General features: G+C 42.6%; 1 protein-coding gene across 5 annotated transcripts; it reads left to right on the top strand.

The window, feature by feature from the left end:
* The first annotated feature begins 449 nt into the window (after positions 1-449).
* Positions 450-26,864, top strand: TMEM267 (transmembrane protein 267). 5 transcript variants are annotated; one of them, XM_037902752.2, is made up of 4 exons: positions 450-622; positions 15,079-15,238; positions 17,406-17,797; positions 25,380-26,864. In XM_037902752.2, exons 3-4 carry the CDS (start codon positions 17,474-17,476, stop codon positions 25,713-25,715), a joined length of 660 nt encoding a protein of 219 aa, XP_037758680.1. In that variant the 5' UTR covers positions 450-622; positions 15,079-15,238; positions 17,406-17,473; the 3' UTR covers positions 25,716-26,864. The 5 variants fall into 5 exon arrangements, with proteins under 5 accessions (XP_037758680.1, XP_037758681.1, XP_037758682.1 ...); XM_007052825.4 differs by lacking the exon at positions 450-622 and adding an exon at positions 14,413-14,808; XM_037902753.2 differs by lacking the exon at positions 15,079-15,238.
* The last annotated feature ends 272 nt before the right edge of the window (positions 26,865-27,136 follow it).

Below are 27,136 nucleotides of genomic sequence, written 5' to 3'. Positions count from 1 at the left end.
TAGCATCTCTGGGGCTTTTAACTGTTGGCTGCCCGGGGGTGCAGCTGGCGATGCGTTTACAGTCCCTGACCTAGGCGCTGGGCTTATTTTTCTGGGAAACGTTTTCCAAGGGAACGCTGCGTAACCCAACGACCATGTCCCCAAAGCTAACTGGGCTGGCCGGGGGGCGCCTGGGGGCATCCGGCGCTGCCCTCAGAGGGCCGGAGGCCCTGTCTACCTTGGCAGCTGGCCACAGGTTTTCCCGCGCCGCGGCAACAGGCGCCGCCCCCCCCCCCGCTGCGGCGAGAGCAGCCGCAGGCGCGGACAGGGCCCCTGGGGGCGGCAGGACGCTCAGCGGGGTTTCCGGGGGCCGCCCGCAGGCCGGGCACCGCGCCGCGTGGGGCGGCTCCCGGAGGTCGGCCCGCTAGCCGCTATCCCAGAGTGCTTTGTGCCTTTTCGCGGGGGGGAGGGGCCGCCCGCTGCGTCGCTATAGGGACACGTGGGCCCCGCCGTGACCGCCGCCGCCGGCAGCGCCTCCCAGTGAGCCGAGCCGGGCTGGCCCTTGACGCGGGGCGCCGCGCGGAGCCGGAGCCGCCGGCTGCGGAAAGAGGCGGCAGCATCAGGAGCGGCTGGGAGGAGAAAGGTCTGCGCTGCGGCCCCGGCGTGAGCCGGGCAGGGCAGGGGAGGCGGGGCTGGGGTCAGTTCGGGCGGGGCCTCGTCCCGTCCCACCCCGGCGTTAGGATGGGGGAGCGGAGGGGCCCTGACGTCGGTCCAGGCTAGGTTGGGCCGAGGCCCCGGTGTCGGTGCGGGGTGGGGCAGCCGGGGGAGCTGGCGCTTCGCCCCCCCAGACGCTCTCTTGGCTGCGTGGCCTCAGAGACTCAGCGCGGCTGCGGATTCCTCTGCTGCCTTAATTAGGCTCCAGTGTCACGCGCCCTCCCGCAGGGTTAGGGAGGGTTCACACACGCCCCTTCCCTTGGCACCAAAAGCTGGGCGCCCGTCACAGCCTACTCAGGTTTTGTTTGGAGCAGCCGGGAGCCGAGACCGCCTAGTCTAGGGATCTGGGGCAGAGCAAGTGCTGAGCTGCTGCTTCGTCATCGCTAGAGACTAGCGGCACCCGGGATAGCTGGGCTTTAGCTCTGCTCTGTGGAGCCAGGTAGTAGATTTACTGACTGCTCTTCAGAACCGCTTCTGTCAGGCTGATAAACTCTTCCATGTGGAGTCCTCCCCCGCACGCCCAGCCTGGCCATCCCCTGCTTGCAATGGTTCTGCTACCTGACTTTAGGTGCCTAAAAAATCATAGGAACAACGCTGTGATCTATAAAGCTGAGTTAGGCACCTAGGCTCCCGAAACAAGGGAGGGGGGAGAGAGCTAGAGAAGCATCTAACAATATGATCCACAAAAGCTAGGATGCTAAACGGGGACTTGCCTAAACTAGCCAATCAGAGATGCCAACAACAGGAGTGTGTCCTATACCCTGCTTCTCCCTCCAAGATAGGTGCCTCCCTGCAGCCTGGATTTAGGTGCTTATCTTTGCTAGCTATCCACAAACAAGAACCAGTCTCTGCTGGACAGTCTCTACGTAAAAGAATAAATGGACACAAATCAGATGTCAAGAATTATAACATTCATAAACCAGTCAGAGAACACTTCAATCTCTCTGGTCACTCGATCTCTGACCTAAAAGTTACAACAAAAAGACTTCAAAAACAGATTCCAACGAGAGACTGCTGAATTGGAATTAATTTGCAAACTGGATACAATTAACTGAGGCTTGACTAGAGACTGGGAGTGGATGAGTCATTACACAAAGGAAAAGGAAAAGGAGTACTTGTGGCACCTTAGAGACTAATCAATTTATTTGACCATAAGCTTTCGTAAGCTACAGCTCTATTTCCCCATGTTTATCTCCCTCTCCCCCCCCCCCCCCCCCCCCCCCCCCCCCCGTTCCTCAGACGTTCTTGTTAACTGCTGGAAATGGCCCACCTTGATTATCGCTACAAAAGGTTTTCTCCCCACTCCACCCCCTGTCTCCTGCTGGTAATAGCTCATCTTAAGTGATCAGTCTCCTTATAGTGTGTATGATAACACCCATTTTTTCATGTTCTGTATGTATATAAATCGCCTCACTGTATTTTCCGCTGAATGCATTCGATGAAGTGAGCTGTAGCTCATGAAAGCTTATGCTCAAATAAATTGGTTCATCTCTAAGGTGCCACAAGTACTCCTTTTCTTTTTCCGAATACAGACTAACACGGCTGCTACTCTGAAACCTGCTTAGAGTTAGGCATCTTAGGCACCTAAGCTGTTTCTTATATGAATGAGTTAGGTACCTGCCTCACTCCTCACAAAACAGCTGGAGAAGGTGGTGATGCCCACGTTTTGACTTTTGGCCTTGACTTAGAGCACTCACCTGGTATGTAGGAGACAGAGGGGTGGAGAGGATTTGAACAGGGGTCTCCCACCTCTGAGGAGAGAGCTTTAACCTCTGTGCTTTTGGATAATCCAATGTGGGGTTCTTGCTGTCACTACTGTTGAAGCTCTTCCAATATGGATAAAAAATGGAAGAGTGATAGGAGCAGGAGGACTGGGCCCAGGGTCTTTTCACCGCCCAGGTGCATGTCCAGATTACTGGACTACAGAGAGAGGGGTAAATTGGACCTGGATCTCCCACATCCCTGGTGAGTGCTCTAACCATTGGGCTAAAAATTACAAGACGTACACCATCACCTCCCACTTCTCCTTGCCAAGGAGTTCTCCAGTGGACTCTTTTAAAACAGTGGGCCAGATAAGACTGAACTTTCAGTTCAGTGGGTTTCCTAGAAAATATTTAGGAGGGGAATGCAAATTACCTAGCTCTGGATCCATCCATTTGAAGTTGCAACCTGAGAGGAAACCCATTGTTTGCTGATCACCTGTAACATGAGGATGAGGTCAGAGGCCTATACTGGATAGAAGAGTGACTCTAAGATTCATGGGTGTGTTTGTTCTGAGCTAACAGCTGTTGTGAACTTGTGACCACAGAAAAACCTCTTGTTGGGGTTTGAACAACTGTTCATCAGTCAGAGCCTTTGCTGGAGTTGAGGCGATCTCTGGTAAGGTTATTAGCATGCATCACATGTAGGATCTTTAGTTGTCTTTAATATATTTTCTCTGTAATGCTTTTACCTTAGGAATAAATGTACTTGATTAGAGAGGGCTGTGTGGTAACTTACAACAGTGGCAATTATACTATTTGTAGCCTCTGAGGAGAAAATCAGAGCAGGCCTGCTTAGTCAGTCTGACTTTGCTGGGAAATTCACAGTATAGGCAGGAAATTGTGCAGCCTGGAAATACCCTGGTTAGGAGACAAAAAGATGCGTGGTTCTCTGACCAAGAGAGGTGACAACTGGGGAGCCAGAAGCCCAAGAGCGGACACTCTTGCTGGACCATGGAGGGAGAATACAGTTGCAGTTGCCATGAACTGTGACAGGCACCTCCTTCCGCTCCACCTCCCAGATCTTCAATAGGACTTGATCTGATAGGCATGTTTAGTGGTTGCCTACCAGATCAGGCCCCGCATGTGACTTAGGTGGACAAACATGTATCTTCCCCTATTCGTGAATTGTTCTGGGGCTTAGGCAGGACATAGGCTCCAGGGTGCCTAGAGGGAGACAGCAGATTGCATGTCCCAGGGCACTGAAGTGCCTAAGGAATTTTTACTGCAGAAAATTAGGCTCTAAGTGAGTGTAGGTGCTTACAGGGTTAGGCAGCAGCTAAGGGAGAATTTCGTGGATTGCAGTGGTGCCACACACTGGGAGTTTAGGCACCTAAATTGCTTCGTGGATCACACCCCTAAGATCCTACCTATGTTTTGCATATTTCTGATACATCCCACCCCAAGTCGACTACTGCTGTAACTTCTGATTGCAAAGTACACTTTTAATGATGAATGTTTATGTGGAAAAATATAGCAGATTAGATTGTTTTGGGTTTTGATCTCTTGTCCCACTAGGTAATCTCTTGAGAGTTTGCTCCAGTGTCTTGAATATTAATAGTATGTGAATGGGGTTGCTTGTAGAATTTGTTTTTTTAGGCTTGAGACTTAATAGATTTTAAGGCCAGAAGGGACAAGTATGATCAAGTCTGACTTCTTGCATAACACAGACAATGGAGTTTTCACCCATTACTTCCTGCATTGAGCCCAATAGCTTGTCATTGAGGTAGAGCAGATAGTTTAGAAAAATACTCAGGCTTGATTTTAAAAGTTAGTGATGGAGAATTTACCACGTCTCTTTGTAATCTATTCCTGTTGTTAATTATCATTGCTATTAAAAATGTGTACCTTATTTCCCGTTTCAATTTGTCAAGCCTCAGCTTTCAGCCATTGGGTTTTGTTATGCCTTTGCTGAATTAAAGAACCCTCTAGTCTAGTGTCTGGTATCATCTTTCTATGAACATAAGAATGGCCACACTGGGTCAGACCAAAAGTCCGTCTAGCCCAGTATCCTGTCTTCCGACAGTGCCCAGTGCCAGGTGCCCCAGAGGGAATGAACAGAACAGGTAATCTTCAAGTGATCCATCCCATCGCCCATTCCCAGCTTCTGGCAAACAGAGGCTAGGGACACCATCCCTGTCCATCCTGGCTAATAGCCATTGATGGACTTATCCTCCATGAACTTACCTAGTTCTTTTTTGAACCTTGTTATAGTCTTGGACTTCAACATCCTCTGGCAAGGAGTTCCACAGGCTAACTGTGTGTTGTGTGAAAAAAATACTTCCTTTTGTTTGTTTTAAATCTTCTGCATATTAACTTCATTTGGTAATCCCTAGTTCTTGTGTTATGAGAAGAAATAAATAACACTTCCTTATTTACTTTCTCCACACCAGTCATGATTTTATAGACCTCTATCATATCCCCCCTTATTAGTCTCTTTTCCAAGCTGAAAAGTCCCAGTCTTATTAATCTCTCCTCATGTGGCAGCCATTCCATACCCCTAATCATTTTTGTTGCCCTTTTCTGAAACTTTTCCAGTTCCAATATATCTTTTTTGAGATGGGGCATATGATGGTCTGGACCCCCAAGGTGTCATCTGGTGTGCTGGGACACCACTGAGTCAGACTATTCTACCAGTCTGGGCCCCCTTTCACCTAGTATTGCTGGGCTTGGCTCCCTCGCCTTTTCCAGCCAAGCACACAGTGACACGCCCAGCTTCACAGAGAGACAGAGATCCGCTCTGGGAAGGCTCAGCTTAAGGTGCTTGCCACAGCACTCAGATGTCTACCCCCCCGTTTGGAGTACAAACCCAAAATTATATAAAATTTGCCTCTTCCGTCAATGTGGAGGAGGGTGTACACCGCTTCTGGCCCCCCCAGCTTAGAAATCACATAAACTAGGTTATATTGTAAACCAGAAGTAAATTTAACAACTATAACAGGTGTATTTTAAGTAGTTAAAGAGGTAGCAGACAGAACAAGGCAGATTACTAAGAAAATAAAAATGAGCACGCAAACAGCTTAATACACTAAAGAAACTGGTTACATGCAAGTTCTCATCCTAAATGTGGTTCTAATAATCTTCTTCAGAGGCCAGATGCCCTTCCAGCCTGGGTTCAGTTCTCTGCCCCCAGTTCAGTCTAAAGGCACATCTACACTTGCAAAATTACAGCGCCAGTAGTTACAGCGCTGCTCAGAGAGCACAGAAGGGAAACCGCTGTTGTGTGTTCACACTGACAGCTACCTGCGCGATCGTGTGTTCACACTTGCAGCGCTATTCAGAGCAGTGCACTCTGGGCAGCTATCCCAGAGAGCACCTCTTTTTTTCTTTTGCTGCTAAGACTTGTGGGAAGGCAGAGGGGGGTGGGGGACATTCTGGATCCGGTCCCAATGCCCCATGATGCATTGCTTTGCATCCCATCAATCCCTGTGCTTCCGTCTGCATTTGGCACCATCTTTCAACGGTTTGTGTACTGCACGCTCTGCTTCTTTCAGGCTGCAGGAACAGATCCCGAACTGCTGACCAGGACGCTGGTCGCTCTGACCAACATGTCACGAGTGGCAGTGGAGTTATTCCTTAAACTACAAAGGCAAGAGGAATGCGAAACTGATCTCACCACGCATAGTAGTGTAGAGATTGCTTGTGGCATTCACCGAGGTGCTGACCACAGTGGAACGCCGCTTTTGAGCTTGGGAGACAAGCACTGAGTGGTGGGATCAAATCGTGATGCACCTCTGGGATGATGAGCAGGAGTGTGGAGGGCCGTTAATCGCATCCTGCTCTGACAGACCGTGACTCTGGGCAACGTGTGTGATGTGGATGGCTTTGCACAAATGGGCTTCCCTAACTGTGGAGGGGCAATAGATGGCATGCACGTTCCAATTCTGGCACCAGACCACCTAGCCACCGAATACATTAATCGCAAGGGGTATTTCTCAATGGTTCTCCATGCGCTTGTGGGCGTTTCACAGACATTAACGCAGGCTGCTCCGGAAAGGTGCATGACACATGCATCTTTCGGAACACTGGCCTGTTCAAGAAGCTGCAAGCAGGGACTTTCTTCCTGGACCAGAAGATCACCGTAGGGGAAGTCGAAATGCCCATTGTGATCCTGGGAGACCTCGCCTACCCTTAATGCCATGGCTCATGAAGCCATAAATGGGGCAACTTGACAGCAGCAAGGAGCGGTTCAACAACAGGCTGAGAGAGTGCAGAATGACTGTGGAGTGTGCATTTGGCCATTTAAAAGCCTGCTGGCGCTGCCTCTATGGGAAGCTGGACATGGCCAATGACAATATTCCTGTGCTTATAGTCACATGCTGTACGCTCCGTAATATTTGTGAAGGGAAGGGTGAAAGCTTCACTCAGGGCTGGACCGCAGAGGCTTAGCACCTGGAGGCTCACTTTGAACAGCCAGAGACCAGCGCTATTAGAGGGGCATAGCACGGGGCCATAAGGATCAGGGATGCCTTGAGGCAGAAATTTGAAGCTGAAAGCCACTAATATTTTTTGCTGTGCTCGGGATTGCAGTGTTTGTAATGCTAGGAGGTGACTGTGCACATGATGCAAGAAGGGACCTTAACGTTATTTTATGTTGCTTTGCAGTGCTGTTTTTGCTTTCGCTTAATAGAATAAAGATTGCTTTCAAACAAACACAATTCTTTTATTAAAAGACAACAACCGGAGGAGAGAGTCAAATTAAAAAATTCATCAGCAGGGAAGGGGAGAGGGTATGGGGGAAGGGAAGCTCTCAAGAGGAGGAGGATTCCCGGGACAGCTACAGATTTGTGTATGTTCAGGGGATCATACCCAACCTTCTCCTTTGGAGTACAATGCACCCAGTGCTGTACTTCAGCAGGGCCAAACTGCTGAGGGATGGGTGTTGAGTGCAGTGGGTAGTGGGAGTCCACACTGCTAGACTGTGAGGAGGGAGGAGTGGAATTCTGCAAGTAGCGAGTGGAGCCAGGAGGTTGATAACAGTGTGTTGGCGGTGCGTGTGGGGCACATGGGAAAGAATTTTGCGACAGCGGCTGCAGGAGAGGGCGGGGGCGGAGCTGCTTGGTTTGAAGAGCTAGTATCACCTGGAGTGTGTCCACTTGGCACTCCATAACTGTTAGGAGCTACTCCGTGGCTTCTTTCTGGTGTGTCGCGTTCTCCTTTCGGTCCTTCTTCTCGCTGTCCCGCCATTCCTTCAGTTCCTGTTTCTTGGCAGCCGAGTGCATCATAACCTCATGCAGAAAGTCCTCCTTAGTTCTTCTTGGACGCTTTCTAATTCTCCGCAGCCGTTCTGCCACTGATAAGGGAGGCTGGCCTCCCAAGGTCGTCTCTGTGAAGTTTTAAATGCAACATTTTACAGAAGCAGTATTGTTTGCAACAGCGATTCAGTGCTTTAAAACACAGGTAGTACTCTCACACCTGTCACTAACTGGCTGACCCCAAACAAGCACACATGAGCCACAAGACCCCCAAAATGGTGAGTAGCCACAGGGGCAGGGTAAATCACTCTTCCCGGACCCTGCTGTACACTTGGCACGTGGCTCTTGGGGACAGCAGGCACTCTAGGGTGGTTCTGGTAATAATTTCTGTCCCCACACTTTCCACAGGAGGTAATCATTATGGAAGATATTTCGCTGCTGAGGGTGAGCAGGGAATCAAGGGAGGGTTTTCTCCAAGCCTGCGGCTTCCACCCTGGCACACATGCGGCTAGCCTGTATGCAGCAATGGTTCCACCCCTCCCCCAGTCACGGCAAAGTGGCATGAGAAAGTTACTGTTAATGGGGCAAGAAACAAAGCAGCTCTGCTGAGGAACCTGCAGCAGCAGATTGCCCACTATCTCCGCGAGAGTTTCCTGGAGATCTCTGAGGAAGATTCCCATGAAGTGAGGGAGTCTATCAACAGCCTGTTCTGCCACTCAGACAAGGCATGCGGTGGGAGACAAGCCTGCTTCTTGCAACCCTCCTGCCCCCAACAACTCGCTTCAGCAATTCCCAAAATCAGATCCGCTTACCAGGGGCCTCCTCTCCTGTTTGCACTTTGCCAAGCTCCGACTGCTGTGACTGGCTAGGCTCCTCCGGGGTAGAAAAGAGCTCCTGACTGCATGCATCTCTGGCTTCCGAGTCATCCTCTGTGTCCCCATCCCCCTCTTCGTCCAAGATTTCCTCCTCCTGGCTCAGTCTACTCTCGACTGGCACGTCAGCCAACAAAGTATCCACAGAGGCCTTCGCAGTGGAGGTGGGGTTGCCACCAAGTATCATGTCCAGCTCTTTGTAGAACCGGCCACTTGTGGGCGCAGCACCAGAGTGGCAGTTTGTCTCCCGTGCCCTGTGGTAGGTGTTCCACAGCTCCTTCACTTTTACCCTACACTGCTATGTGTCCCAGTCATGGCCCCTTTTTATCATGCATCATGAAATCTCTCCGTAAGTATCATAATTCCTACTGCTGGAACGCAGCTGGGACTGCACAGCTTCCTCTCCCCAAATGCTGATGAGGTCCAGCAGCTCGGCATTGCTCCAAGCAGGGGATTGCCTAGTGCGTGGAGGAGGCATGGCCACCTGGGAAGATGTGCTGAGACCACTGCATGCATCACCGAGCAAAGAGGAAGGGGACTTTCAAATTTGCAAAGGAATGTACGGGGTGGGGCTGATGTTTGGTCACCTAGGGGCAGAGCAGTAGAGTTCAAACCAATGACCAGAGAGGTGAGAACAGGCATTTTGCGACACCTCCCGGAGGCCAACCACAGCGCTGTAATCGCCATGGTGTCTACACTGGCACCGCACCGCTGTAGCCCCGGTGCAGAAAGCGCTACGCCTCTCGTTGGGGTGGTTTTTTATAGTGCTGCAACTGCACAGTTTCTGCACACTAAGTGGCTTGGCAGTGTGTACATCTCGGGAGTTACAGCGCTCAAAGCTGCTTCAGTGTGCAGAAACTTGCCAGTGTAGATGGGGCCTTAGTTGTTTCCAGTCCTCTTGGGTGGGGTAGCAGGGGAGAACTGACCACCAGGATTACCTCACTCCCTACCCTTAAATAGGATTTGCATAAGGCGGGAGTTCTTTGTTTCCTAGTTTGACACACACACCCCCCAGCTTGTCGTGGAAAAGTACAGAATTCAAGATGGGTTCCAGTATCGGGCGACATGGTCACCTGCGTCTGTAGGACCCCTAAAAAGAAAAAGAGTACTTGTGGCACCTTAGAGACTAACCAATTTATTTGAGCATAAGCTTTCGTGAGCTACAGCTCACTTCATCGGATGCATGCAGTGGAAAATATAGGAGGGGGATTTTATATACACAGAGAACATGAAACAATAGGTATTACCATACACATTTTAATGAGAGTGATCAAGTAAGGTGAGCTATTACCAGCAGGATCATCAAGGATCTACAACCTATCCTGAAGGACGACCCATCACTCTCACAGATCTTGGGAGACAGGCCAGTACTTGCTTACAGACAGCCCCCCAACGGGAAGCAAATACCAGCAACCACACAACAAAACCACTAACCCAGAAACCTATCTTTGCAACAAAGCCCCTTGCCAACTGTGTCCACATATCTATTCAGGGGACACCGTCATAGGTCCTAATCACATCAGCCACACTATCAGAGGCTCGTTCACCTGCACATATACCAGTGCAATATATGCCATCATGTGCCAGCAATGCCCCTCTGCCATGTACAATGGCCAAACTGGACAGTCTCTACGTAAAAGAATAAATGGACACAAATCAGACGTCAAGAATTATAACATTCAAAAACTAGTCGGAGAACACTTCAATCTCCCTGGTCGCTCTATTACAGACCTAAAAGTGGCAATATTACAACAAAAAAACTTCAGAAACAGACTCCAATGAGAGACTGCTAAATTGGAATTAATTTGCAAACTGGACACTGTTAAATTAGGCTTGAATAAAGACTGGGAGTTGATGTGTCATTACACAAAGTAAAACTATTTCCCCATGTTTATTTTCCCCCCTCTACTGTTCCTCACACATTCTTGTCAACTGCTGGAAATGGCCCACCTTGATTATCACTACAAAAGGTTTGTTTTTTTCTCTCCTGCTGGTAATAGCTCATCTTACCTGCAAAAAGAAAAGGAGTACTTGTGGCACCTTAGAGACTAACAAATTTATTTGAGCATGACCTTTCGTGAGCTACAGCTCACTTCATCGGATGCATCCGTATCCATCTGTAGCTCACGAAAGGTCATGCTCAAATAAATTTGTTAGTCTCTAAGGTGCCACAAGTACTCCTTTTCTTTTTGCGGATACAGACTAACACGGCTGCTACTCTAAAACCTATAGGGCCCCTGTGGCCATTCTTCACAGGGTGACCCACAGGTTCACAGGAAGGCTAAGCTCTCTTACTGTCCATTGTCTCTTGCTTATGGGCCGTCAGCACTGTTGGGCTTTTTCATTGTTGTACCTGAAGTGTTAGTAGTGAGTGTTACCCAGAGTAGCATAGTTGAAATACAGATACATAGTCAATAGTCCTAATTTCAGATACAGAAATGATACAAGCATACAAATAGGATAATCATATTCAGTAAATTATAACCTTTCCAATGATAGCTTACAAGAGTTATCTTGCATAAAGCATATCTTAGTTATGTCCCTACCACAATCATATTTTCATAAGAAGATGGAGTGTAATGTTACAGTGCGATTACATCTATACATAGTAGTCAAGATGTGGGCGTACCATGGATTTATATAGAGGCAATACGATATTCTCTGTCTTATTATCTATCCCTTTCTTTATAATTCCCAACATTATGTTCGCTTTTTTGACTTCGACTGCACATTGAGTGGACGTTTTCAGAGAACTATCCACAATGACTCCAAGATCTCTTTGAGTGGTAACAGCTAATTTAGACCCCATCATTTTATATGTATAGTTGGGATTATGTTTTCCAATGCGCAATACTTTGCGTTTATCAACATTGAATTTCATCTGCCATTTTGTTGCCCAGTCACCCAGCTTTGAGAGATCCTTTAGTAGCTCTTTGCAGTCTGCCTGGGACTTAACTATCTTGAGTAGTTTTGTATCATCTGCAAATTTTGCCACCTCACTGTTTACCCCTTTCTCCAGATCATTTATGAATACGTTGAATAGGACTGGGCCCCGTACAGACCACTGGGGGAAACCACTATTTACCTCTCTCCATTCTGAAAACTGGCCATTTATTCCTACCCTTTGTTTCCTATCTTTTAACCAGTTACCAATCCATGAGACCACCTTCCCTCTTATTGCGTGGCAGCTTACTTTGCGCAAGAGCCTTTGGTGAGGGACCTTGCCAAAGGCTTTCTGAAAATCTAAGTACACTATATCCACTGGATCCCCCTTGTCGATGTGCTTGTTGACCCCCTCAAAGAATTCTAGTAGATTGGTGAGGCATGATTTCCCTTACAAAAACCATGTTGACTCTTCCCCAACAAATTATGTTCGTCTGATAATTTTGTTCTTTACTATAGTTTCAACAAGTTTGCCCGGTACTGAAGTCAGGCTTACTGGCCTGTAATTGGAGTCATATTAGCTATCCTCCAGTCATTTGGTACACAAGCTGATTTAAATGATAGGTTACAGACTACAGTTAGTAGTTCTGCAATTTCACATTTGAGTTCCTTCAGAACTCTGGAGTGAATACCATCTGGTCCTGGGGACATATTACTATTTAGTTTATCAATTTGTTCAAAAACCACATCTGATGACACCTCAATCTGGACCAGTTACTCAGATTTGTCACCTAAAAAGAATGGCTCAGGTTTGGCAGACTCCCTCACATCCTCAGTTGTGAAGACCGATGCAAAGAATTCATTTAGTTTCTCCACTATGGCCTAATCATACTTGAGTGCTCCTTAGCATCTTGATCGTCCAGTAGCCCCACTGTTTGTTTAGCAGGCTTCCTGCTTCTGATTTACTTAAAACTTTTTTTTTTTTTTTGCTATTACTTTTTGAGTCTTTGGCTAGCTGTTCTTCAAATTCTTTTTTGGCCTTCCTAATTATATTTTTACACTTCTTTTGCCAGAGTTTATGCTCCTTTCTATTTTCCTCACTACGATTTAACTTCCACTTTTTAAAGGACGCCTTTTTGCCTCTCACTGCTTCTTTTACTTTGTTGTTTAGCCACAGTGGCACTTTTTTTGGTTCTCTTACTGTGTTTTTTAATTTGCGGTATACATTTAAGTTGAGCCTCTGTTATGGTATCTTTAAAAAGTTTCCATGCAGCTTGCAGGGATTTCACTTTTTGCACTGTACCTTTTAATTTCTTTTTATCTAACTTTCATTTTTGTGTAGTCCCCCTTTCTGAAATTAAATGCTACAGTGTTGGGCTGCTGTAGTGTTTTCCCCGCCACAGGGATGTTAAATTTAATTATATTACGATCACTGTTACCAAGCGGTCCAGCTATATTAGCTATCCTCCAGTCATTTGGTACAGAAGCTGATTTAAATGACAGGTTACAGCCTACAGTTAGTAGTGCTGCAATTTCACGTTTGTGGTCCCAGGCAGGCTGCGAAGAGCTACAAAAGGATCTCTCAAAACTGGGTGACTAGGCAACAAAATGGCAGATGAAAGAGCCCCTAAATGCCCACAGGCAGATGGCCCACTATACTGCAATGCATATCAGGCTTGACACATTCACTACACCCAACATAAGTATCATACTATGTGTCTAAAATGTATCATGTGAGGTATCGTATGTAAACTGGTGACATGCTGGTTCCAAAAATGATTATGTGATGTATGTACGTGTTGAGTACAAAGAGTTATGCATGTGTGCTGGAAATACGTTCTTTAAATGCATTTGGGAGGCAATGCATTAAACCATCCTGCCCTAGACAAAAGAATGTGGATTCACCTGTCTGTCTTAATTATAGGCAGAGGACAATAAAAGTACGTTTACAGATGTAAGCAGGGTCTGAATGAGCTCTCCCCTGACAGCTAGTTCGGGAAGGGGAGAGACTTAAGAAGCAAACTGTATTTACACAAACACACCTACTCTGTGTAGGTATCTAGCAGATAGGAGTGGTGTAGCTCCAAGCTTTGGCTGGTGTTGGGTTACAAATCACTTTAGTATGGCATGCAGGGGTAGAGAAATGTTATCAATGTTATCTTCATTGTATGACTAAAGGGGAGCAGAATTGTGCTGAGCTTGTCCCAAATGAGGGGTCGCCCTCAGCTGAACGGAACTTGTAAACCAGGGGCTCGAATGCCAGACCCCTGTGAGAGTAAGAGGGGTGGGGATAGGTGTCCCAGCCAGGAGGTGTGGACTCTCCCTATGGGTCACCAGTCTGTTCTTTCCCACTGTTCAAAGATAGAGCTAATTAGGCTTCATTAGGAGCCTTTAGTTATGTCAAAGTGCTCAAATGAGAGCTGAAATCACTTTTGGTGGGGCAGTGTTTCTGTCCAGTCTGCAAAGCGCTGAAAATCACTAAGAGACTGATATGCAGAGGTCACAGCAGAGAGTCAGGAGGCAGCAGAAGGTAACTGACAATCAGCCAACGAACGAGCGGCTGGCGAGTCGGCAGGTGAACGAGCAGCTGGCGAGGTGGCTGGCCAGAGCAAGTGTTCAGATGGCAGAGCAAGCAAGGTGCCTTCTTCCCGGGTGGGAAGTGAACTCACACAGATGCGCCTCTGAACCCTGGATCCTCACTGACCAAGGACAACAACTGTGAGTGGAGTGTGGTGAGGGATCAGAGAGGGGCACAGAAAAGGAACTTTTGGTTGTAGAACTCAAGAACATGAGACAGAAGGCACTGCCCTACGCTCTCTGGGGTGGGTGTCCTCCTCACAGTTTTATGATTATGAATCCTGCTTGTGGTATTTTCACTAATTAATGTCAGGTGACCTTCCTTTCATTAAAAGTTTCTTTTCCACACTCAGACTCTGTGATTGTGAGTGGGGAAGTATTGCCTCTCAGAGGTGCCATGGGGTGGTGTGTAATTTTCCCAGGTTACTGGGTATGGGCTTGAGCCGGTTCTGTGTTGTATTGTTCAAGAGGAACCCCTAGATATTGAACGCAGCCCTTGTTGCTGCTGGCTCCACCTGGCAGAAGGATTACACATACAAGGTAAACAAAGCAATCAAATTATCAAGAAATGGAGGAAGGAGTTTACTGAGACCGGGGGCCGAGTCTGCACCCCCAGGAAGTCTTCCTGGCTCTTGAGACAGAGATAATGGACTCTGGAAAATAGAAGAAGAAGCAAAAAGATAATGGACGCTGGAAAATATAAGAAGAAGCAAAAAGATGTTCTAGTTATACAACACTTATGGGACAAAAGAGGCCAGAAGTTCTTGGAATCTGTGAAAGGTGGATCCTTCAACCATGTGGGCTGAAGTCTCTGGGAACTGACTATTGGTGAGTAATTGCCTGAGACCAGGATTATAATCTATTAAATTTTGTATACTAGAAAGCATGTTTTGTTTGTAACCAGACCTGTCTCTTTTGTTCTTGGTTAGTATCACTTAAATTCTGTTCTTCATTAATAAATTTATTCTAGTTTCATTACAAAACAGTCTCATTGCTATGTATTAAAGTGAGGTGTGAGTCTTCAGCTAACCTAACAGGCTGTTGTGTATGCTGTCTCTTTGGAGTGAGTGAATTTAATTATTTCTCTGTGTGTCACAGTGAGAGGGCCTGGACACTGCAGAAAGACATCTCTCAGGAACTGGTATTCATTGATTATCACCTACAAGGCCAGGTTTAAACTAGCAGAATCTTGGAGTTTGCTGGTGAGGTAGTCAGCTACCCCACAGTCTAATCTCCAGCAAAGCTCTCACCTGCTGAGGTAAGGTAGCTTACAGTTCTGGATGTTCTGAATATAATGTCATGAAATGTCAAATTAGTGTGAAATAGGCACTTGTGTTTTAAATGGGAGGGTTTCCTCTGTAGCAAGTTATCTGTTTTCCTGAGTGCCTTCTATCTTTAACTAACGATCAATTATAAAAAATGTTAAGTTTTGTTGATATCCAGAGTCATTCATAGGTCATCTGTGGTCTAGCTTATGTCATTTCTCATTTGGTGATCATATTTGTTTAGGAACTTATCAGGTAGAAGCTTGGTGAATGGGGATGTTGGGGTTTCTTCCATATTTTGATTTTCTGTTCTGTGCTCATATATATTTTGTAAAACATTTGTAAAGCTTCTGTGCTATGTGAATGCTTACTGTTACTTGGTTTGATTTGTGCAAAGACAGGACCAGCTGTCTGTGCTTACTGGGGTTTGACTGTTTATGTATTTCCTTACCTCTGTAGTTAGAAGTAGGGAGTGTGAACATCCCAAAATGATTTGAGTACAGCAAGCAGGTGCAAATGCTATAATCTGTGGACTGTAAGCCAAATTTGCTATTGAAGTAAGTTGACGCAACTGCAATGAAGTAAATAGAGATATGTCCACTTACTCCAACTGTGCATGCATGCATATGTATGTACGTACAAAGAGCTCTTAATGTCTCTTAATGAACTCTTCCTAAACAGGAGTCCTGTGCATGGTATATTGTGAGCTGAGACAACATCCAATCTGACATGGAAATCAAGTAGAAGTGGTCTTTTTAACTATATTTCTCCAGTTTTCCAGCTCTTCTCCCCCACCCTCCATGCTGTGCGAACCACTTCTTTAATAAGTGCTGCTACTTGGTTGGCTAGGAAAAGGTTTGGGGGATGCTGGGGTCACTTGTTTCTTAAACTGGAAAAAAAAATGGAATTTAATTCTTCAAAGTGTGATGTTTTAAATTATGAATCTTTAAAAAAGTACAAAGACATGCTGCAGAAAATGGTTCATGTTACATGATTACTCTGAAGGGGTACAGTCATGGTTAACAGGCTCTAAACTTGACCTACTTTTTCTCATCTCTGTGCAAAGTTCATGTATTATTCATTCTTTTTTCAAATGAATGCTTCAATGAACTTTTTTCTTTAAAAATGAATGTCTGGCATATGAAGCACTTTTGGACAACCTTACAATACACTTGCATGTGCTTAGGATGGAAGAAATATTTGTTAAGAAAATTTATTTCAGTTTCAACTTTTGTACGGTTTATAATAAAGAACTTATTTGCAATCATGAAAAATTTCATAACAATGTCTTTCAAAAATCATTTTTAAGGGCACCACTTAACATGAGTGTGAGAATAAATTGTCTTCTTCAAGTAAAAAAAAATTTATTTACCAAAAAAATAATGTAAAAGAAAGGACTTTGTGCTTATCAAAGCTTTACTGCATTATAGGGAGATAGCAACCATCATGTAAAGAGTGCATTTTAAATAGAAAATATGCTTTGAAACTAATCTGTTCCCACAGATTTTTGAAATAATGCAGGAGCATAACTATCAGATGTTTAGAACTGAGACTGTGTTCTGAGAGGCAGTTTTGTTATGTATGTATGCTAACAAATTGCAGGGGGGAAACAGAGGTGTGTGCATTATATAAAAATATTTCTAGAGGTGAAAGAGGCTGCATAAAAAAACTTCCCATAGTAGTGAAAGACTGCAAGTTGTGATGTGAAATTCAAAGCATTAAAAGCTCTGAGGTTTTGAGGATCTGATCAACCCCAGAATCAAAACAACGTGGCTACAAAGTAGAGGCATTAATGTGGTGAAAATCCTGATATGAAAGGAAGGGGAAATCTCGAAATAAGACTGGGATATGATTGGATATAATTCTCAGATTTTGTTTTATGAAATTGGAAATGTCAAAAGATAGTCAATGCATGAGTGTACTAAAGTGTGTGTTTGTTCTCATTAAAACAGCACACAATTTTTGATTCAGATCCATACTGTTTGGGTCAATAAATTAAGTTAATTGTATTTAGTATTTCTGGAGAATCTTAGATTTTGAGCAATGAGTTTGCTATTAGGATATGTTTTATTACCGCTGCAGATATAGTTGAGTTTAACAAGTATTTAGTGCTGGCTGCCACATTTCTTCATTAAGACTTTTCTCTTTGATAATTTACAGAATGACTGACTGAAGATTAAAAGGATAATGGGCTGCGTGTATCCTGATGGCATCTTGTGTACAGTGACATGTTATTTGCTATGGCATCTGAGACTGAAAAGGCTCATGCTCTTCTCCAAACTTTCAGCACAGCTTCAGTTATTTCCAGTTTAGGATTGGGAATGTTCTGCTTCATAGCAGACCGACTTCTGCAGTTCCCTTTCATTCAGCAACATGACTGGCTCCGAGCTCTCTCTGATAATGGAGTGCATGGTGTGGTGGGAGTATGGTCCTGGGTGATAGTGATTGGGCTCAGGAAGAAGAGTGACTTTAGTGAAGTCATTTTAGCTGGTTTCCTCTCTTCTGTCATTGATGTGGACCATTTTTTTCTTGCTCACTCCCTTTCATTACAGGTAAGCAAGGTAGATCAAAGTTCACTTTGTTTTCTTAATTATTTTTGCATTTCCACCTACTTCTAAACACTATATCAGCTCTTGGAGCCTAAACTTTGCAGTCAGAGGTCTCATTGTCTTGATGTGTTTAATTGGTTACAAAATGTTTTTAAAACATATATAAAAAGCTATATTTTATGTTAAAATTCATTTACATCTCACTGCATATTTTTTTAAGTTTAAAGGCCCAATGTGGCATTTTTTTTGCCTTTTAAAAAAAGTGTAGTATCAGATGTAGATATTTAAGTTCTGGAGACTCTGTGCATATAGCTCCTAACATTTGTATATCACTCGCTTTATTAGCCAGGTTACACTTTGTGTCTATTTAAATGAGATTCGTCCCTTTTTTTCTTTTAGAATAAGTAGTAAAAGCAGCCAGATGACAGAACGTCCAACTGTTATTTAGTTTAAATAAGATTTACTGTGAAATAAGAATAGGCATTGACAGGTTGAAAATTAAGCCTAGCTACGGCTCTGTTTTGCACCTGCAGAAGGAGGTATGTGGGGGGCGGGGGGGGGGGGAATTACAGGCGAATTTTAGGACCACAGCTATTTGTAGGCATCATATAAAGTCACTTCTGTGTTGCAATTGTTTGTGCTTGCAAATTGTGGAGGAAAAATGGAGACCAGCATTTGAAAAATCTCACTCCTAACAATTTGATGTTCATAGCCAACTACCATTAGGAGGTACTCAAGAAGCAGTTAGAAAAGGAGTACTAGTGGCACCTTAGAGACTAACCAATTTATTTGAGCATAAGCTTTCGTGAGCATTTTTTTTTCTTTTTGCGAATACAGACTAACATGGCTGCTACTCTGAAAGAAGCAGTTGACACTAGATTGATTTTCTTTGGATTAATAAGAGGAGGAAATATGACACTGATATTAAGGAATGTGTATTTATAATAGATAGGGATCTTTTTGCAGGGCTGTTTGTGTCAGAACAAAGTTCTTGTGCCAGCCTTGTTGGAGAGAACCAGATTTGAGTGTTCTGTGTAACACATAAGTTAAACCTAATAAAAAGTAAAGAACAATATAAAAATGTTTCAACTTGGGAAAAATTGAATTTTCTAAATTAAATTTGTAAGGAAGTTTTTGTGTAAAAGGCACTATTATTCGTAACAGAGATTTTAAAATCATACTTGTGCTTGAAAATGTTGTACCTCCTATTCTTACAAGATATACCTACAATTGCTATAAATGAAAGATTAGAGAGGGAAATCTCAGTTTTTTCAGTTTGTGTACTTTGTGCATTTGACTATACTCTTTGGGTAGTCAGTTTCCCCTTTTGTTTGTGTGGGACTTTCATATAACAGAAAAGGCAGAACACTTTTGAATTTTAAATAGAAAAATATTTTAAAACCACAAAATTGCCAGAGGGCACTTAACTCATTATTTGAAACTGACTAGTTTTCAGGTTGTCCATGTCCCAAAAAGTTTAGCCAGAATTTATTTTAATGAATACTTGTCATCTGGTCATCCACTTATTTTTAAAAATCTGCTTTGTATATGTGAGTCACTAAATACTAATTATTTTTAAAACCTAGTATTTTTTCTTTTTTTAAAATCTATTCGCTATCCTGAGGCTTTTTTTTCTCAACAGGAATATTCTGAAAATAAGCCTTTTCTTAACTATTTCCAGTAGATGGCAAAATTTCACCAATAGTATGTCAGTGCAAAAAAGATAATATTTGCATGTACAATACTCCAGCTTGTACTATCATTCCTGTTTTCAACTACAGTACTCTGCTTGAACCTACTTTTGTGAATGATTATACTTTATTTTTTTAAATGCATTTATTGTTTGAAATTTTGTATTAAACATGGACATTTAATTTTCTTGCTGTTAGTTTGTAGTCTAGTAAAATAGTATGTGTTTTTTTCAAATTCCAACTCTGACAGTCATTATATATTATGAAAATTCAACACCCAGTATTACAATAGATAGTGAAAAACAGTATACTTATGAAAGGATTGTGACAAGAACAATTCTTTCTTTAGCTACCATATAGAGGAACTATATTAAGACTTTTCACCTCAAGATTTGAGTAATGAAAAGTACCTCCACTAATGAAGAAAGGAATAAAGAATAACATCCTTTGACACCAGTAAGATGTCATATTGTTCATTTCTTTCTTCAAGTGTAGGATTAGCTCCTACAGATTTATGTTGAAGTCAGTGGTCACTTTACCATTAACTTCAGCAGTAGCATGATCATGTATTTTCTTCTCTGTTAGAAATGGGCACTCCTGAAGTACTTAAAAGTATCTAAGAAAACCTTTTACTCGTTCTTGTTCCAAAATTTTACTTTAAGTAGCACATTTCATTCTCTAGATAAGTCAGAGTAATGAGTTAAGTATTAATAATAGAGTAACTGTAGATAAATGGATTAGTCATGGAGAATTTTGCTCAGTAGGTTTATCATTTACTACTATTGAAATGTGCCTTGGATAGTTGAGACTGTCCAGGTTGCCTATTGATGGACAGCTACTCAGTTTAACAATTCGTATGTAGGACAGTAATTCTTACAATGGAATAGCCTTTACTTTTAGCACTGTGATGTCAGCACTTGGAATGAGCCCACACTCTGGTATGAGATCCTTTTACACTAAAAATTTGAATCAACAAAAATTTACAAACATGATTTTTTCATTTAGGAATGGATCAGTTCTGTGGAGCATTTTTATCCCTTTTTTGACTTGAGAGCAGTTTCCAAAATTCAGGATCTCTCAAGTTATTTTTGTTAGGAAGAGAAATTGTTGATGGAATCAGATATTTCTTGGATGCAGTTCTGTTCATTTACAAAGAATGTACCAAGTCCTGTTTCACTGAACACAATAGGAATCAGAAAAGAGTTTCTCTACTTACAGTTCCAAGCCTAGTTTCCGCCATCACTGTATTCTAAAAGCATGTTCTCTACTGTATCCAAAAAGTTTTCTCTCTAGGCTTTTTCTCAGGGCTGTGGTCCCAGTGCTTGTTCTGGATGTCTCCTTGGCTGTCTGCTCCTTCTCTGTGTCTTTCTGTGTATTTTTCTGTCATGCCCACACCCAGCTCCACCAGTCAATCCCCTAGTTCCTGCATTCACTGTATCAGTCCCCAGGGAAATCCCTTGGGTCACACGGTTCAGCTTGTACACAGACTTTACCATGTGCCTGTGTTTTGGGTGGTGCTCCCGTAGTTTCACCTACCTGGTTTCATAAATGAGATCAGTGGCTCTTTACACTTCTCTATGAATGAAAGGTAGCTGTTACACCACCAGTTTCAACAAGACTTAGCCCAACCTATAACAATTATATATGGAATAAACTTTTATTTTTTCTAGGGCTGTAAAGCGATTTAAAAAATTAATCGCGATTAAACAATAATAGAATACCAGTTATTTAAATATTTTTAGATGTTTTCTACATTTTCAAATATACTGATTTCAGTCACAAAACAGAATACAGTACTCACTTTATAGTTATTTTTATTACAAATATTTGCACTGTACTAAACAAAAGAAATAATATTTCTTCAATTCACCTATGGCAAGTACTGTAGTGCAATCTCTTTATCATGAAAGTTGGACTTACAAATGTAGAATTATGTACAAAAAACCTGCATTCTAAAGTAAAACAATGTCAAACTTTAGCAACTACATGACCACTCAGTCATACTTCTTCTTCAGCCAATTGCTCAGAAAAATGTTTGTTTACATTTGCAGGAGATAGTGCTGCCTGCTTCTTGTTTACAATGTCACCTGAAAGTGAGAACAGGCGTTCAATGGCACTGTTGTAGCTGGCATTGCAATATATTTACGTGCCAGATGCACTAAAGATTCATATGTCCCTTCATGCTTTGACCACCATTCCAGAGGATATGCATCCATGCTCATGATGGGTTCTGCTCAATAACGATCCAAAGTAGTGCGGACCGACGCATGTTCATTTTCATCATCTGAGTCAGATGCCACCAGCAGAAGGTTGATTTTCTTTTTCTGGTGTTTCAGGTTCTGTAGTTTCCACATCAGAGTGTTGCTTTTTTAAGACTTCTGAAAGCATGCTCCACACCTCATCTCTCTCAGATTTTGGAAAGCACTTCAGATTATTAAACCTTGGGTCAAGTGCTGTAGCTATCTTAAGAAATCTCACAATGGTACCTTCTTTGTGTTTTGTCAAATCTGCAATGAAAGTGTTCTTAAAACGAACAACATGTGCTGGGTCATCATCCGAGACCATTATAACGTGAAATATATAGCAGAATGCATGTAAAACAGAGCAGGAGACATACGGTTCTCCCCCCATCAGCATAGAAGCGTGTCCTCTGGAATGGTGGCCGAAGCATGAAGGGGCATACGAATGTTTAGCATGTCTGGCACGTAAATACCTTGCAATGCCAGCTACAGAAGTGCCATGCGAACGACTGTTCTCACTTTCAGGTGACATTGTATATAAGAACCAGGCAGCTTATTTCCCATAAATGTAAACAAACTTGTTTGTCTTACTTCTTGTTCAGACAGTCACTAGGACTGAGTGGACTTATTGGTGCTAAAGTTTTACATTGTTTTGTTTTTGAGTGCAGTAACGTAACAAAAAAACCCTACATCTGTAAGTTGCACTTTCAAGATAAAGAGATTGCACTACAGTACTTGTATGAGGTGAATAGAAAAATACTATTTCTTTATCATTTTTACAGTGCAAATATTTGTATTCAAAAAATAATAAATTGAGCACTGTATTTTATATTCTGTTATAATTTAAATCCAATATATTTGAAAATGTAGAAACATATTTAATACATTCCAATTGGTATTCCATTGTTTAACAGTGTGATTAAAACTGTGATTAATCGACAGCCCTAATTTTTTCTATTAATTCCATTGTATAATCATTTATAGATTAAATCCGTATGAATCCTGATCCTGCAGCTTTGTTCTCCATAACCACCAAACCTACTCTGGATCTTTAGCTTAACAAGAAATAAGCCCCCTCACCCTGAAAGGCCCAATATGCTTGCTGCCAGCTCTGTGTCACTCTTTCCTAAAGATGTCTGCTAGTATTCCTGTTAGTGCTTCTGTCTGGTTTTATGGGAACAAAATCAGCAGTAATAAGGGGACTTTGTTCAACAGTGGTCCCTGCTGTTTCCTTCCTCATCCCCCTTTCCCACCCTATATCCTCTTCTGCTGATGCCTTCACATGCAAGCTTCTTCTGTAGGAAACTGGTCATGTTGATGAGATCACACAGTACAGCCTACTCTTTCTTGATCACCACAAAACACTAAATAACTTGATAGGAGCATTGCCAGCAGATCGAGGGAAGTGATTATTCCCTCCATTCGGCACTGGTGAGGCCACATCTGGAGTATTGCGTCCAGTTTTGAGCCCTCCACTACGGAAAGGACATAGACAAATTGGAGAGAGTCCAGTGGAGGGCAACGAAAATGATCAGGGGGCTGGGTCACATGACTTAAGAGGAGAGGCTGAGGAGACTGGGCTTGTTTAGTCTACAGAAGAGGGGAGTGAGGGGGGATTTGATATCTGCTTTCAACTACCTGAAGGGGGGTTCCAAAGAGGATGGAGCTCGGCCATTCCCAGTGGTGGCAGATGACAGAACAAGGAGCAGTGGTCTCAAGTTGCAGTGGGGGAGGTCTAGGTTGGATATTAGGAAACACTATTTCACTAGGAGGGTGGTGAAGCACTAGAATAGGGAGGTGGTGGAATCTCCATCCTTAGAGGTTTTTAAGACCCAGCTTGACAAGGCCCTGGCTGGGATGATTTAGTTGGTGTTAATCCTGCTTTGAGCAGGGATTGGACTAGATGACCTCCTGAGGTCTGTTCCAACCCAAATCTTCTATGATTCTAGGATAACTGATCAGCTTTTGCTAGTGGTCTGTCTGCACGTGGACAAAGGTTCTTTGGAACCTTGCCATTACCATTTGTTATATAGAAAAAAGAACATTCTTGCTACTGAAGGGCTGTAGTCACATGGCAAGACAAAGTTTCTATTTTTTTTAACTTGCTCTGAAGTCTTGAATAGTATCGTTTTTATTTTCTATTTAAATTTGTTGAGTGCCCGTCTTGGACTTTTGTGTGCAATTTACATTCTATAAAAACAATTATAAAAATTAATAGATTTTTGAGAGCTCCTTAAATCAAAGTACGGAGACTCTGTATTGAAGTGTACATGTGTGTTAGCTTTATTGATCATGTTTTAACCTACATGGATAGTCACAAAGCAATGATTAACTCCCAAACTCCTATCCCAACATATAGTGAGCTCTATGTAAAACCTGGGAAAGATTCTCTGGGTAGTTTCTTTTTTAGTTGTTCCAAAATCCTCTTCAGGAATCCGGAGGGGTTATACACAAGGCATTCCATTAGAGTGAACACATCCTGTCTTGTTAATAAGTTCTACCTGAATTCATGTTGCAGCCAGTCAGAGGAGATGCAAATCCTTGCTTCCGGATTGCATGAGAGATCAGTAGTTCTTTTGAACTGCTGTTTTTCTTTCCCTTTTAGAATATTAAAAAATTGCTATGCTAAAGAAATGTGTGGCTGCACACATAACGGAGAAAGTTTTAGGTATTTCTAATAGGCACATTTGCAATGTCTTCCCCAGTACATACATACATGGTGAACATTTATTGATCCTCTTGTGACAAACAGTCCATTTGATCTCACCTTAAGCAAAATCTCACACTTTTATTATTCTATCTTGACAAATACCTCAACAGAAACCAATATCCTCTTGTTATTGAACTGAGTTAATATTAAGCAAGTTCAATGTGATGGTTATTAGCCAACAATTGATCTTAAAAAATTTCATGTTGACCTTAACTATACATGTAAACAATTTTTAGCATTTGAAAATGTTCTTTGTCCATAAACAAGGAATACTGAGACAAGAAGACAGCCAAAATGAGCTGGTGGGTGTTTTTAATTGGATTTTATTCATTTTGCTTTGTTAGAAATTATTACTATATTAAATAAGGTATATCTAATATTGACAAATCAATATATTTCAGCACAGTAAATTTAATTTAATACAAGATGCGTTTGGGTGGTTTTTTTAAATAGTATATTGTACAGTTGTGTATTTCCTGTTTGTTTTATATGCTGTATATTGAATTTCACCACAGCAGCATACTGAATAAGAACAAAAAGAAAAGGAGTACTTGTGGCACCTTAGAGACTAACCAGTTTATTTGAGCATAAGCTTTCATGAGCTATAGCTCACTTCATCGGATGCATGATGCATCCGATGAAGTGAGCTGTAGCTCACGAAAGCTTATGCTCAAATAAATTGGTTAGTCTCTAAGGTGCCACAAGTACTCCTTTTCTTTTTGCGAATACAGACTAACACGGCTGCTACTCTGGATAAGAACAGTTGTCTCAAATCTTGAGAGGGAGAAATGAATAAAGATAATAGGAAAAACAGCTTTTATTTGCACTTCTGTGGGAAACAAATGGTTTTTGTTCACTTGATATTTTATCTGTAAACATCCAAGAAGTATTTTTACCTTGTCATGATGGTGCTGGTTGCCAACTGTATTTTTTCCTTTCCACAGGCTGCTCTGACTCTTCCACAAAGACCACTTCTTCATTGTTCTACTGTGATTCCTGTTGTGGCTGTGACATTAAAATTTATTATGCACCTTTTCAGGCTTAAGGACTCATGGTGCTTTCTTCCCTGGATGTTGTGTATATCCTGGACTTCTCACCATGTCCGTGATGGAATTCGTCATGGCCTTTGGATCTGTCCGTTTGGAAAAACTGCTCCCTTGCCATACTGGCTTTATGTGGCAATCACAGCATCTTTACCTCATCTGTGTTCATTTGTTATGTATTTAACAGGTACTGGAGAACTAATGTCTATAAAACATGGAATTCGCATTGATGTCTAAGGATAGTAGTCCTTGGAAGTCACCTGTTTTAAAGATTACAGAGAAGCTGATCCCTGTGCATTCCTCATGATTTCTAAATTAGGCAATCTGAAGCCATGGAGCCATTTATAATTCCAGAATTGATTATTTGTGGCTACAGAAATCTGTTGTCTGAAAGGTGTTGATGTAATTTCCAGACATCCTCTTCATGACATCTGTAGTGTTCAATGTCAGTTCTGTAATAGCTAATTAATATATAAAATTCAGTCATTCCTAAATATTTAAATTTCCTCCTCCTGCCATTATCTCTGCTATAGTAGTGCCATTCCTCTGGTCACCCTCCACTTTGGGAAATATGCTCTCTCTTTGAGCACCAACTTTCTTTCTATAATTAACATTTGCACAGCACTTTGAAGATGTAAAGCACTACAGAAGTGCTAAGTATTAGTAAGAATTCAGTGCTGTATATCACTTCTGAGAAATATCTAACAGCTGTTTTTTGTAACTTGTTAGTTTACCTCAGTTGAGTCTAACTTCTTGTACTCAACTGGCTGGAAAAATAGTGCTCTTTTTGTTTTTTCAGGATGTGCTACTGATTGTCTGGGAACACTTAAGTTTGAACAGTGACTGCTATTTAGTAAAAAGAAAAGGAGTACTTGTGGCACCTTAGAGACTAACAAATTTATTTGAGCATAAGCTTTTGTGAGCTACAGCTCACTTCATCGGATGCATTCAGTGGAAAATATAGTGGGGAGATTTATATACACAGAGAACATGAAACAATGGGTGTTACCATACACACTGTAACGAGAGTGATCAGGTAAGGTGAGCTATTACCAGCAGGACGCTCACCTTACCTGATCACTCTCGTTACAGTGTGTATGGTAACACCCATTGTTTCATGTTCTCTGTGTATATAAATCTCCCCACTATATTTTCCACTGAATGCATCCGATGAAGTGAGCTGTAGCTCACGAAAGCTTATGCTCAAATAAATTTGTTAGTCTCTAAGGTGCCCCAAGTACTCCTTTTCTTTTTGCGGATACAGACTAACACGGCTGCTACTCTGAAACCTGCTATTTAGTAAAATGTATTCCAAGCACTGCTCTTGCATAGTTGCCTGATATTCAATTTCCAAACAACTCTTATCTGGGATTTTTGGTTAGAAAAGAGAAAACAATTAGTTTAGGAGTACTGTGTCTGTGAAATTACAGAAAGTTTGCAAAAAGAAAAGGAGTACTTGTGGCACCTTAGAGACTAACCAAGGTTTGCATTATTTAATACTAATAAATATTAATTTAATATTTAAACAATTGTGTTAAAGGCTTATTTGCTGCAGGAAAGTATGAGCTTTAAAGAATTTTCAGTTAAATCCTAAGAAAATTGAAATGTCTCCAGAAATATAGCTATTGTACTAAGAGTTTACTACTGTATCTATTACC

Source organism: Chelonia mydas, chromosome 5 (genome assembly GCF_015237465.2).
Source record: "Chelonia mydas isolate rCheMyd1 chromosome 5, rCheMyd1.pri.v2, whole genome shotgun sequence".
NCBI classification, from domain to species: Eukaryota; Metazoa; Chordata; order Testudines; family Cheloniidae; genus Chelonia; species Chelonia mydas.
This window is presented reverse-complemented; position numbering and strand designations above follow the sequence as displayed.

What these genes read in the sequence shown, in the direction of transcription:
- TMEM267 (XM_037902753.2), top strand. Translation starts at nt 17,474, where the DNA reads ATGTTATTTGCTATGGCATCTGAGACTGAAAAGGCTCATGCTCTTCTC. An exon ending in CTCACTCCCTTTCATTACAG is followed by an intron (nt 17,798 to 25,379) that starts GTAAGCAAGGTA and finishes TCCTTTCCACAG; the next exon opens with GCTGCTCTGACTCTTCCACA.